Here is a 13,857-nt window from a genome sequence, read left to right as displayed (position 1 = left end):
CCAACACTGTAACAGTATGTGATATTTGGAAAGGGCTGTTGGGTGGTCTTCACCTTGATCACCCTGACTTACCAAAAATGACCTTCAGGTGCTATGCATATTGGGCTAGGATTTCTCGTTGCGGCTGTGTTTTTTTTTTTTGCAGCGGCATTTTGCAATCTCGTGAAAACGACAATAGTTTGCCGCTATTCCGTAAAACCACCGCAGAGACCCGGCCTTGCTGTAGGATAAGATCAGGCCGAATCGTAAACGACATAAAGACACATTTACTATAGTGATTATCTGAATACAATGGCCCTGATCTATGGAGGCACAGGCCTCGTCATAAATGACAGGTCTCCTCCAGCAGTCCATGCTCCAGAATGAAATCTAAGGCAGCTCTGAGCCGTATTTACACCAGCATTTTACAGCTAATGGGACGCAGGTTTGCTACAAAGGGGTATTTCCATCACGGTCACTTAAAGTGATGGCTTAATGCTGACTGCTGGGACCCCATTGATCCCAACAGTGAAGGGACCACAGCGCTGATTCTGTGCTGTGGCCCCTTTAATGTCGTTCCATGCACAGTTGATTTGGGGTGGTGGGGAGGGAGAGGAAGAGTTGTGCAGAGGGGCCGACTACAGTTCCCTGCATGCCGGGGTGGCCAGGAGTGCCGCTGTACGGGATAAAGCAGTGGCAGGTAATCATCAGACCCCCTTCCATCATAAAGTGACATCATTGCGATATACCAGCAGTACATTCGATGGGAATACCTCTTTAAGGCCCCATTCACACGACCGTATTTTCGGTCCACATCCGATCCACATTTTTATTTTTTGAGGATTGGCTGTGGACTCATTCATGTCAATGGGGCCGCAGAAAATAGTGTGCTGCCCGCATCCGTATATCCGTTCCGCAGCCCCGCAGAAAAATAAAACATGTCCTATTCTTCTCCATTTTGTGGCAAGAATAGACATTGTTACAATTGGTCCATAAAAAAAAAACAATGCAACATGGACTTCATCCATATTTTTTGCAGATCTGCATTTTGCGGACAGTAAAATACATACGGTCGTGTGAATTCACCCTAATTATGGACACCTTTTTTTTTTTTTAGATTACATTTTACTCATTTGGAGCTAAAAAAAAAATATATATATATTTTCAGTTTTAATAAAGGCCAATTGAAAAAATATTTGTTTTTAGCCCAATGTGAGTAAAATGTAATCGTAATTTTTTTTGTCTACAATGTGTCCATAGCCTTTAAGTTACATAATTAAAATGGTAAATAATTTTTTTTGTAAGCCCTCAGATTCAAATACTAGTGGAATCCTGTATTCTATACTCGCTCATCTATTAGCCAGAGACAGAACATGTCTCGCCCTGGAGAATCTGACGTATCCATCTATTACATTGCCAGTGCATTGGGTTGCGGGTTCCCCCACAGATTCCAGTTGATCCCTGTGGGTCTCAGCAGTGAGGCACCTTCTCCTCTGGGAAACCATCCAACAAGAAGGGATTGCCCAAAGCGGACTACCCTCAAACTACTAGTTATCATGCAAATTTCCTATGATACTGTTATTACATAAATAATAGGCCATTACTGAGAGGATGTCAGATTCCCTCACTTTGGTAGAAATGTTTTGTCTGTGCATCTTGTGGGATCCTGAGCTATTTCTCATCCATTTCATCTTTTTTTTTACCATTGTAAATGAGATTAAAGGATCAGAAATAACAGAAAGGATTAAAATGGACCCTGCAAATGTTGCTGGGACCAGCTGATCCTCTTAAAACTGGTTATGTGACCTGTAGAGAAGAGATCAGCACCTATATAGTAACCATAGGGTAGTATCAGTGAAATGAGAGCGTCCCTCGGGGACAGTATTGAGGTCCACAGGAGACTGGAATAGAAAAGGAATAAAATGATTTGTGGGTGCATCTTCCAATTGTAGTATTTAGGAGGTTATTATCAAAGAGTCCTGTATTATTATTATTATTTGAATAAGTCAGATTCTTGTTTCTATTTCCATTGACTTTTCCGTTGTGGAAGCCTAACAGAGTGGACACTGAGCATAGCCGATGCTCACAATTTCCCATGTAAACAAATGGAACGTAAAACAGACGCATTGTTTTACAATAATGGAAATGTCAATGCAGATGTGAACAAACCTTTAAAGGGGTTATCTAACCCCTAAAATGCCTCCCAGACCCCTCGCATGGATAGTACTTACCTTGCTCATGGTCTAAGCACGGCGGCCGCTGCACCCCGTCGGACGGATGAAAACATCCGCAGTCGAAGGGGGAGCCAATTTAGGCTGCGACGGAAACAAGCCTCCCTAGCATCACCCGCAATGCTAGGGAGGCTCATTCCCGTTGCTGCCTGCTATTGGCTGCCCCGACGCCGGATGTTTTGATCCGCGCAGCGCTCGTGCAGGGACCAGAAGCGACACTGGTTTCAGGGAACGAGGTAAGTACTGTCCGTGGGAGGGGCCCAGGCGTATGGGGAGGGCATTTTAGGAGTTGGATAAACCATTTAAAGGGGTTGTCTCACCTCAGACACTGGGGGCATATGACTAGGATATGCCCCCAATTTCTGATATATCTGGGACCCGCACACATATACTTAGAAAGGAGCCTGCAAAGTGAAGTATGGTGCACGGCATAAGCGCAGCCTCCCTCCATTCATTTCTACGGCGCTGGCTTTGCTATTTCCGTCAACCCCACAGAAGTGAATGGACTGGTGGCTGCGCTTGCTTGGTGCGCTTGCCATTCATTTCAATGGGACTGCAGAAAATAGCCAAGCGCAGCGCTCAGCTATTTCCGGTGCTCCCATAGAAATGAATGAAGGGCGGCCACTCCTTCACTTTGCGGGCTCCATCCTTAAGAAAGGTGCAGGTCCCGGACGTGGCGGTCATGTGACTGCACCCTAATAGTGACCTAAGATTTGATGGTCCATTTGGGTATGTCTGTTTTATAAGTCTTAGGCTACGGAGTGACTTTAGGCCAAAGATCACAGTACTGCATGGCGACATGACGAAAAAGAACGCGGTCACATTGTGGCCCATGAAATGCAAGGCGCCTCAAATCTAAACTTAACCAGAATTCTGCCAGCTTGGGTGTCGCAACACGGCCAACTTCCTTTTCATTATCTTGCCATGTTTCTTTGCGATCTTTGGCCGCGTGACATTTTGCATGAGTAGCCCCATTGTAAAGATTAACAGAATATAGCGCAGAACCACACCATTTCTAGGAGTTGCTGAGGTTTCACATATTTCCGCTTCGCCTATACCTGGCGTTTTTTCACAATGGCGTTAAGGCACACGCAGCTGACATTGTCCTCACTTGTCAGCTCCGTTGTACTGCTGGAAGCCCAGATGACCTTTCTATACATGCTGTTCAATATATGCAGTGGTTGCAGAAAAGTGTAGCAAAAAACATTTTTCTGCATTTTGTGTGAATGTACCCTAACAGAACACTTTTTGTTATGCCATCTATATATATATGACTATTTTGAAATTGCCGGTAAATCTTTTGACGGGGATGGACAAAAACAGAATGCGGAAAGGCAATCTGTCTAGATATTGGATACTGACTACTATGGGGGAGCGGGGATTTATGTCATGATACCTGTCACTTTAGGGCCCTTTACACGGGTCAAGAATCGCCTAGTTCAGGGATGGCCAACCTGTGGCTCTCCTGCTGTTGTAAAACTACAACTCTCACCATGCCTTGCTGTAGGCTGATAGCTTGAGGCAGTCTGGGCATGCTGGGAGTTGTAGTTTTGCAAGAGTTGGAGAGACTGAGGTTGGCTATCTCTAGCCTTGCTCATCGCTCACGAGCGTTCATAGTAACACTCGTTAGCAATGATCTGGCGGTGTAAATGCACCACCGATTACCCGAGGAGCAAGCAAAATTCTTGTTCATTGGGTAATTGGATCTCTTGTGCGAACACAAAAATCCTCGTTTCCCAGTGACAGATAGTGCTGTGTAAACAGGATCTGCTGCCGGGAAACAACGAGTTAGGATAGGGAAGAGCGATGACATTAGCGATCGCTCCTCCCTATACCGTGGAGGAGATTGGTGCATGTAAATGCAGCAGTCTCCTCCACCAGCGAGCAGAAGATTGTCGGGAAGGAACGCTTCCCTCCCGACAATCTACTTGTACATTGTCCCGTGTAAAGGGACCTTTAGTGATCTGTTGCTTCATTCCTGAGAAAAAGCAGTTTTAATCCATAGGCAAATGAGCAGTTAAGTGCACTGAGGGGAGGGCCAGGCCACTCCGTGCACCCTTGCTCCTCCTGCATAGTCATCTCACCTGGCCTTGTCAATGGAGAAGGGCTAGCAGAAGAAGTATGGATTGCTAAGTGAAAGGTATCATTACATTCGGCTGAGCTAGCCCTATAAGACTATGGGGTAGATTATTGAGACCGGTGCTTGATATCGCCTGCACTGCCACAGGTTGCGCTATAAATTAGGCGCATCCTCCAGGAGTCTCTGATGTTGGCCATACCCCTTTCCCACCCTTTCCATGCCCCCTTTTGGACACGTGATGAGGGCAGCGTAATAAGAGGCACTTGCAAGTCGAACAGCTTGCAACTTTTTAATGCCACTTTTCTGGCACAGCAGAGATAATGCATCTCCCCGTCTGTGTCTGGTTTGAATTTCCGGTTGTAAGATTTTCTTTGAGACCAGCATTTTATGCAGTGACCCTAATCTGTCTCGCCAACATCAGATGTGCTATAATTATTAAGAGGACGTTCATAGACCATATCTACGGCAGCTACGAGATTTTGGGTGTAAGTTACGCCAGTTTTCTAGCATAAATTCTAAGAACTGCAGAGCCCCCCCACCTTAAAAGAAAAAATCAAATTTTTTCACATGTGAGTTTTGCATCAAAATTTGTGCTTTTTTGATGACTGGCTTACAAGGTTTAGTATATTTCCTGTGTGTTTGGATCGCTTTCTATTATCTATGACGGGTTTTATTCCCGGACCACTAACAAAGTCCAGTTGGGGGTCTGACTTGCTCCTAACATCTAACAGTGTTTTGTCCATCCTTGCCCTTGAAAATTTAAAGTAACCCTGTGTATGCTGAACTAACTGGTTTTGTTAACTCATTTAGTACCAAGTGGGCCAGCTCTACTCGGTAGCAGAAGCCAGTAAGAATGAAACAGGAGGAGGCGAAGGCGTGGAAGTACTTGTAAATGAGCCTTATGAGAAGGATGGGGAGAAAGGACAGTATACACACAAGATTTACCATTTACAAAGGTAATGTTATATTTTTTGAATTGTTTGGTGAAGTCAAATAAAAGGTAATCTGTCAGCAGTTTTGCTAATGCTAAACTGCTGACAACACTTGGTAGGGTATGGAGAGAGCAGGATAAGCATAAACTTTTGTAGAACTTTTATCATCAGGAGTAGGGTGAATATGTAGTTTTATTCAGCCAACTTCTGCTGTGCAGGTGCACTGGAGGCGGAGCTTCACCATGAAGTGCTCTCTGCATTGAGCTGCTTCACAGACCCTCCCTTCTGCTACAGTGAGAGCTGTAGCTGCCAACAAGGAGACCAGTACATCTGTCCCTCAGTGCTGAGGGGAGTGGTTGTGAAGCAGCTGAATGCAGAGAGCACTTCATGGTTAATCTCCACCTCCAGTGCACTTGCAAGAGTAGAATCTGGCAAAATAAAAGTTCATTTTCACAATTCTCCTGATAATAAAATCTCCACAAAAGGTATGTTTGTCCTGCTCTTTCGAACCCCTGCCTAATGCTGTCAGCAATTTAGCATGGTGAAAACTGCTGGCAGATCCCCTTTAAGGAGGTGAGTCCAGATTGGACAAACATAGCTGCGTACTTCCAAAAACAGTGCCACACTGCAATACCACCTGTGTGCGGTATTGCAGTACAACCACCTTCACTTCAATGGAGTTTAGCTATAATACTAGACACAACTCCTGGACAGGTGTATCGCTGGTTTAGGAAGTAAACAGCCGTGTTTTCTTCTGGACATTCCCTTTTAAAGGGGATAACCCATGAATAATATAAAGAATGAAAATCCTACATAATCTAGTACATGACAACCTCTTTCTAACAAAGCTAGAACCAGCCCTGCACCTCACATGGATCCAGAGCTCCCCATTTATTGCTTCAATTATTCTGCTAGATTTAATTCAAGCTGGCAGCTCAGGAGGCTTGTCCTTTCTGCTGCAGCTCAGGAGGCTTGTCCTGTCTGCTGCAGCTCAGGAGGCTTGTCCTTTCTGCTGCAGCTCAGGAGGCTTGTCCTGTCTGCTGCAGCTCAGGAGGCTTGTCCTGTCTGCTGCAGCTCAGGAGGCTTGTCCTGTCTGCTGCAGCTCAGGAGGCTTGTCCTGTCTGCTGCAGCTCAGGAGGCTTGTCCTGTCTGCTGCAGCTCAGGAGGCTTGTCCTGTCTGCTGCAGCTCAGGAGGCTTGTCCTGTCTGCTGCAGCTCAGGAGGCTTGTCCTGTCTGCTGCAGCTCAGGAGGCTTGTCCTGTCTGCTGCAGCTCAGGAGGCTTGTCCTGTCTGCTGCAGCTCAGGAGGCTTGTCCTGTCTGCTGCAGCTCAGGAGGCTTGTCCTGTCTGCTGCAGCTCAGGAGGCTTGTCCTGTCTGCTGCAGCTCAGGAGGCTTGTCCTGTCTGCTGCAGCTCAGGAGGCTTGTCCTGTCTGCTGCAGCTCAGGAGGCTTGTCCTGTCTGCTGCAGCTCAGGAGGCTTGTCCTGTCTGCTGCAGCTCAGGAGGCTTGTCCTGTCTGCTGCAGCTCAGGAGGCTTGTCCTGTCTGCTGCAGCTCAGGAGGCTTGTCCTGTCTGCTGCAGCTCAGGAGGCTTGTCCTGTCTGCTGCAGCTCAGGAGGCTTGTCCTGTCTGCTGCAGCTCAGGAGGCTTGTCCTGTCTGCTGCAGCTCAGGAGGCTTGTCCTGTCTGCTGCAGCTCAGGAGGCTTGTCCTGTCTGCTGCAGCTCAGGAGGCTTGTCCTGTCTGCTGCAGCTCAGGAGGCTTGTCCTGTCTGCTGCAGCTCAGGAGGCTTGTCCTGTCTGCTGCAGCTCAGGAGGCTTGTCCTGTCTGCTGCAGCTCAGGAGGCTTGTCCTGTCTGCTGCAGCTCAGGAGGCTTGTCCTGTCTGCTGCAGCTCAGGAGGCTTGTCCTGTCTGCTGCAGCTCAGGAGGCTTGTCCTGTCTGCTGCAGCTCAGGAGGCTTGTCCTGTCTGCTGCAGCTCAGGAGGCTTGTCCTGTCTGCTGCAGCTCAGGAGGCTTGTCCTGTCTGCTGCAGCTCAGGAGGCTTGTCCTGTCTGCTGCAGCTCAGGAGGCTTGTCCTGTCTGCTGCAGCTCAGGAGGCTTGTCCTGTCTGCCGCAGCTCAGGAGGCTTGTCCTGTCTGCCGCAGCTCAGGAGGCTTGTCCTGTCTGCCGCAGCTCAGGAGGCTTGTCCTGTCTGCCGCAGCTCAGGAGGCTTGTCCTGTCTGCCGCAGCTCAGGAGGCTTGTCCTGTCTGCCGCAGCTCAGGAGGCTTGTCCTGTCTGCCGCAGCTCAGGAGGCTTGTCCTGTCTGCCGCAGCTCAGGAGGCTTGTCCTGTCTGCCGCAGCTCAGGAGGCTTGTCCTGTCTGCCGCAGCTCAGGAGGCTTGTCCTGTCTGCCGCAGCTCAGGAGGCTTGTCCTGTCTGCCGCAGCTCAGGAGGCTTGTCCTGTCTGCCGCAGCTCAGGAGGCTTGTCCTGTCTGCCGCAGCTCAGGAGGCTTGTCCTGTCTGCCGCAGCTCAGGAGGCTTGTCCTGTCTGCCGCAGCTCAGGAGGCTTGTCCTGTCTGCCGCAGCTCAGGAGGCTTGTCCTGTCTGCCGCAGCTCAGGAGGCTTGTCCTGTCTGCCGCAGCTCAGGAGGCTTGTCCTGTCTGCCGCAGCTCAGGAGGCTTGTCCTGTCTGCCGCAGCTCAGGAGGCTTGTCCTGTCTGCCGCAGCTCAGGAGGCTTGTCCTTTCTGCCGCAGCTCAGGAGGCTTGTCCTTTCTGCCGCAGCTCAGGAGGCTTGTCCTGTCTGCTGCAGCTGGTGGCAGTTGAAGGTTGGAACGGAGCATGTGCTTCTGTCTCGGTGAGCAGGACAGAGAAATTAGAAAAAGAGCAAACAGCAGGTGGCGCTATACAGATGGATTTAATTGGATAACTCAGTAGCTATAATACATTTTTAATTACATGCAATTAGAAATGTATTCAGATCCAGGTGCTGGTTTGAAAACTGTAAAATATTTTTGGCGGAACAGCCCCTTTAAGGCCTCATGCACACAACTGTATCCATACTTCAGTCTGCAAACCACAGATCTGCAAAATACAAACACCTTCCATGTGCAATCCGCATTTTCCTCACTCCCATTACTAGAAATGACTATTCTTATCTGCAGTACGGACAAGAATAGGACGTGTTCTGTAATTTGCGGAATGTACACACGGATGCGGGCAAAAAACAAACACGATGGACAGCACACAGGTGACACCTGCATAGATGATACCTGTTTACTGTCCGTTTTTGTTTGTTTTATTTCTATTAGTTTTTTTGTGGACCCTTGGAAATGAATGGGTCTGTGTGCACTCGGACACGGAAGCAAAATATGGTCACGTGCATGAGGATGAAGTGCAGCAGTCCATCCTTTATAGTCTAATTTATTTTAGACTGGATAGCCAATAAGCTTTAGCCATAAGAACTAGTATTTTGGGGATTGGCGATACTGGTAAATTTTGGTAATTGTGATTTTATGGAATCCAATAAATTCTGCACAATTTATTGATACAAAATAAATGTAATGTTAGTGTAATTTCGAGCAATGAGCAACAGAAAATAAAGAACTCATCTGATCCACTAATTAAACGAGTGCGCTTTCCGCTAGTTTCTCTCCTGGCTACATGTGCTATATTAATAAACTGATAAAGTGATCAATCTTTATTCTTTTTCCATATTGCTTGTGTTTCAGTTTGACCAGGCATTCAGGACATTCTGTCTTTGCTGTAGTAGCGCGTCACAGCAATGGCACCGACTAAGGACCTGGGCCCACACTCACACTATCTCTTGCGGGTTCTGGTGATATTACACAGCTGACATCTGGTCCTCACTGCTGGGATTGGAGATCCCCCCCCCCCCCCCCCCCCCCCAGACCTGCCGCCACTGTCAGAATGCCTATGTACTGTAAATTCAGAAGTAGTATAGTACAAGTGATCAAACAGTTGCAGCTTCCAGGCCCACTGAGGGTACTAAAAAATGTGAAAAAGGAAATGACCCGATCTATTAAATTATCCATTAAAGAACCTGCACGGTGATTGTTGTAAAAAAAAAAAAAGAAGAAAAAAAATCCCAAACACCAGAATTATTGTCTTTTTGGTTACCTTGCCTCCCCCAGAAAATATGAAATAAAAGATGATCAAAAGGTCACATATATCCCAATAAAAATGAGCCCCTACACAGGTCCATCGGTAGAAAAAATAAATAAAAATGATGGGTATATGGCAACAGAAAACAATCTTTTTTTTCTTTTTTTTTAGATTATGATATATTTTTTTTAATTAAAAGGGTTATAGTTATCCAAGACTATATCAAACCTTCCAGGGTGGCCTACCCGCAATGGTGATCATACTTACCTGGGTTCTACAGCCAATCGCTGGCCACAGTTGTCAGCTGCTCTCCATTCGTCACAGGTGACGTAAGAGGAGCAGGTCACCACTGCGGCCAGCAATTGGCTCAGGAGCCATCTCTTGCAGTTACTGGTGGTATTACACAGCTGACACCTTACTCTCACTGCTGGGATCGGAGATTTCCCCCCCCCCCCCCCCCCCCTCATCAGGGATGTGAAGAGCTGGCCGTGGAGCGATGGAGACCAAACCCAAAGGGGGGGGGGGGTCCAGGTAAAGTTGATCACCCACTACGGGAGGTCTGTTATAGTCTTGAATAACCCCTTTTTTTTTCATGATTTCATCGTATTGATCTGCAGAATAAAGTTAACATATTGTTAATACCGGACAGTGAGCACCGTAAGAATCAAACCCTAAAATGAGTTGCGGAATTGCATTGATCGTGTCCATACCCCGAAGTAAAAGTGCATATGAAAAAATCCTGTGTATATGTTTTATATATATATATATATATATGTTTTATATCGCATGTAACACATTTTAGGAGCTCCTGTTTGATTTTTGGCTTGTGTATAGCAGTTTTTGAATTTAGGCTTTCTTGCCGTCTGTGTCTGCAGAACGTAATCACTGTGTATCTTGTCTGCAGCAAAGTACCAACATTTGTAAGGATGCTGGCGCCTGAAGGAGCACTGAATATGCACGAGAAGGCCTGGAATGCATACCCCTACTGCAGGACGGGTGAGTACCGAGACTGGCGGCTGATGAATAGCAGTCCTGTCTCACGGTTTGCACAGGCCTGCCGACCGGCTTTGTACTGTGCAGCCTCCTTGCTCTAGCTGGGACTTTGTTACCTTATCTGCATGTGCTTCTCGCTTGCACTGGCCTTCTACATGAATAATGCAGGCTATCCTGACAGGCATCTTGTTACCTTGGTTGGAGGAAGGCAAGAGAGCCGAAATGATGCGAACTTGGCTCCGGTTTTCTGCGTTTGTCTCTCTGAGGATATCTCCTTGCACGTTGGTTTCCCTTGACCCATTCACTCGGAACAGTTTGCAGTGCAATTTTTATGGGGAACTAGATTTAGAGCTGAGGACAGTGACCTTTTTACAGAGTGCCGTATAAATATCCTATAGTCATTGTTTATATGGGCATGATATTAAAGTGGATCTGTCAGCAGGATCAATCTTATTAAACCAGACACTGTCTCTTAGGCCTAGTTCACACGATAGTTTTTTTTTGCGAGTGTACGGGCCGTTTTTTTGTGTTCTGTATACGGTCCGTATACGGAACCATTCATTTCAATGGTTCCGCATTAAAAACGGAATGGGTTTCGTAAGCATTCCGTTTCCGTATTTCCGTTTTTCCGTTCCGTTGAAAGATAGAACATGTCCTATAATTGCCCGCAAATCACGTTCCGTGGCTCTATTCAAGTTAATGGGTCCGCAAAAAAAATGGAACACATACGGAAATGCATCCGTATGTCTTCCGTATCGGTTCCGCAAAAATGGAACGATCTATTGAAAATGTTATGCCCAGCCCAATTTTTTCTATGTAATTACTGTATACTGTATATGCCATACGGAAAAACGGAACGAAAAACAGAACGGAAACACAACGGAACTCAAAAACGGAACAACAGATCTGTGAAAAACAGACCGCAAAAAACTATAAAAGCCATACGTTCGTGTGAACTAGGCCTTAGGGTTGAGCCTGCTGTTTCAAACGATACCCAGATGGTGAAACATCAGAAAAAATAGTTTTCTGGGACTACAATACTGATGACCTATCCTCAGGATAAAGTCATCAATATCTGATTGGTGGGGGGGGGGGGGGGGGGGTCCGTCCGACATGCGGCAGTACTACCCATGCTGCTCCAGTGAGGATAGGTCATCAATATTCTGCTCCTTGAAAATCCCTTTAATTCCATATGCAAATTAGGGCTTTAGTGCACCAAGGGGCAGGCCCTAGCCCCTCAGTGCACCTCAGCTCCTTTCATTTCCTGTGTTTGCCACACCCTCTTTCTGCCACTCGGTGCGCTGAAGCCCTAAATTGCATGTAGAAATAAACAGTTTTCTCTGGATTGAAGCACTGGATTTTCACCATCCAGGTATTGCTTTAATAAGCAGGATCAGTCCTAAAATTCAGGTATACCTGATTTAATTGTGTTGATCCTGCTGATCGACCTCATTAAAGAAAATCCAGCAGTGCCACCTCATGCTGCGCTCCCCAGATTCCTCCGACTAATACCGCTATTATTTTATTTTTTGGGTGGTACTTTAATAGCAGAATACATGTGCCATTAAAGGCATGTTCACACTCCGTTTATCAGATTCGGCAGGCTGCCGGAGTTCCCCGCTCTGACCTACCAGCATAAGTTCATGCAATGGGTTTTGTCAGGCTGAAAAATGGCCCTTCACTGGTACCCATTATAGTCAATGGGATCCAGCCGGGAATGGTATTCTAACCTGTGGTGCAGATTTTAAATCCTCAGGATGTCAATTTGTGCTTTGCTATTCATAGGGTAAATCCACGGCAGAAATTCAAAATGAAAAACAGCCACAGAGACTGTCGGGGTCATTTATCAAACTGGTGTGAAGTAGAACTGGCTTAGTTGCCCATAGCAACCAATCAGATTCCACCTTTCATTTTTGACAGCTCCTTTGGAAAATGAAAGGTGGAGTCTGATTGGTTGCTATGGGCAACTAAGCCAGTTCTACTTTACACCAGTTTGATAAATGACCCCCTGTGTTTTCCCCTCTCAGTGTAACATTGTTTAGGGCCAGTTATCGGGTCCTATGAATGCTCATTCCTGATAATTGGTTTGTGCAAAGGTGCTGCCAATCACCCAACAAATGCGCAAACACTCGCCAGGCTTTTGCATCCTCTCATATGGCGCCTAAAATCGCTCTTTGGCAGCACGTTGCCCTGTGGCCAGTTTGCTTTTCCTACTAAACAAGTCATTCTCTGTCTTAAATCCCCTCCTGTCATTCTGCAGCCTCTTCCTAGGCCAAATGAATGGGCCTGGGCTGCAATACCAAGCACAGCCACTATGCGCTGTATGGCGTTGTGCTTGGTATTCTGTAAGGAGGCTGCAGCGCCTTTTTCAAGCGGCTGATCGGCAGGGGTTGTGAGGCTCAGACCCCCCCCCCACCCTTTAAATATTGATCCTCCACCCTGAGGATAGGTCATCAATATTGTACTCCCGGAAAACTCCTTTAAGTATTTCATGACTTTTACAAATGACTTGTAATAACAGTATATTCCTTTGGCGTATTATGCATTTTATATGGAATCTGCCTCGGCTTTGTTGAAATGACATGCACTAACCCTTTTTTCCTTTGATTTCTTTCCATGTGTCCTCTCAGTTATTACAGTAAGTACATTATTTTCCTACAATACCATATTATTACTGTGCAAAATAACCAGATTTATGATCCCTGTAAGGGGCGGTGTCACAGTTATCCTAGTTGTAGACATGTATTGTGTATGACACCTACCCAGCGGATGGTAAGGGGCAGATATGAATGGTTACTTGTTATGTAGTTCTCATCTTGTCATACAGCAGTGATGAACCTTTTACAGACAGAATGCCCAAACTGCCACCCAAAAGCCACGTATTTATCGCAAAGTGCCAACACGGCAAATTTCCCTGAATACCAATATAGTATATCTTCTATATGATTTGGCTATAATAGCTGCCTACATTCAGTGCGCTGCCTGTGCTGTTCATAGTGCGCCCTGCGCTGATGAATGACAGGAGAAGTCTAAGGCGTATTTGTACGCCATAGACTTTTTCCAGGGCGTGGGTGCCCACAAAGAGGGCTCTGAGTGCCACCACTGTCATAAAGGAATGTCAGCAGATTACATCGGTGATGGCCAGTATTATTCATACTGGTGGAGACACTATGGGGGCCATTATTCAACCTGGGGGGCACTGTGAGGGCCATATGATGTCCAAGAGGCACTGAGGGGGGTGCATAATATATACTGAGGGCACTATAGAGGTTGGTATGTTTAAAAAAAAAAAAAGCCAATGAAATTAAAAATAGATGCAAAGCGGCCATTAAAAATGGACAAATGCTCAGAAAATAGATGCACAAATGGCCCTGATATACTGACAGGGTGTCCTTTTTTTAACTACCTCTTTTTTTAGCCTAAGGCCTCTTTCACACGGGCGTTGCGGGGAAATGTGCACGTGCGTTACGGGAACACCCGCGATTTTTCCGCACGAGTGCAAAACATTGTAATGCGTTTTGCACTCGCGTGAGAAAAATCGCGCGTG

The 13,857-nt window shown here is 46.5% G+C and overlaps 1 protein-coding gene across 1 annotated transcript in view; it reads left to right on the top strand.

Annotated features, from left to right (window-relative positions):
- Positions 1-13,857, top strand: part of PITPNA (phosphatidylinositol transfer protein alpha) — an 83,765-nt gene that overhangs the window by 26,879 nt on the left and 43,029 nt on the right. Inside the window, exons 3-5 of the mRNA XM_040423544.1 lie at positions 5,101-5,246; positions 10,222-10,313; positions 12,941-12,948. Coding sequence (XP_040279478.1) covers positions 5,101-5,246; positions 10,222-10,313; positions 12,941-12,948 — 246 coding nt within the window. The remainder of the gene's footprint in view (positions 1-5,100; positions 5,247-10,221; positions 10,314-12,940; positions 12,949-13,857) is intronic.

The sequence above is a fragment of the Bufo bufo genome, chromosome 3, assembly GCF_905171765.1.
Source record: "Bufo bufo chromosome 3, aBufBuf1.1, whole genome shotgun sequence".
NCBI lineage: Eukaryota > Metazoa > Chordata > Amphibia > Anura > Bufonidae > Bufo > Bufo bufo.
Note: the sequence above shows the minus strand (reverse complement) of the source record. Positions and strands in the feature narration are given on the sequence as shown.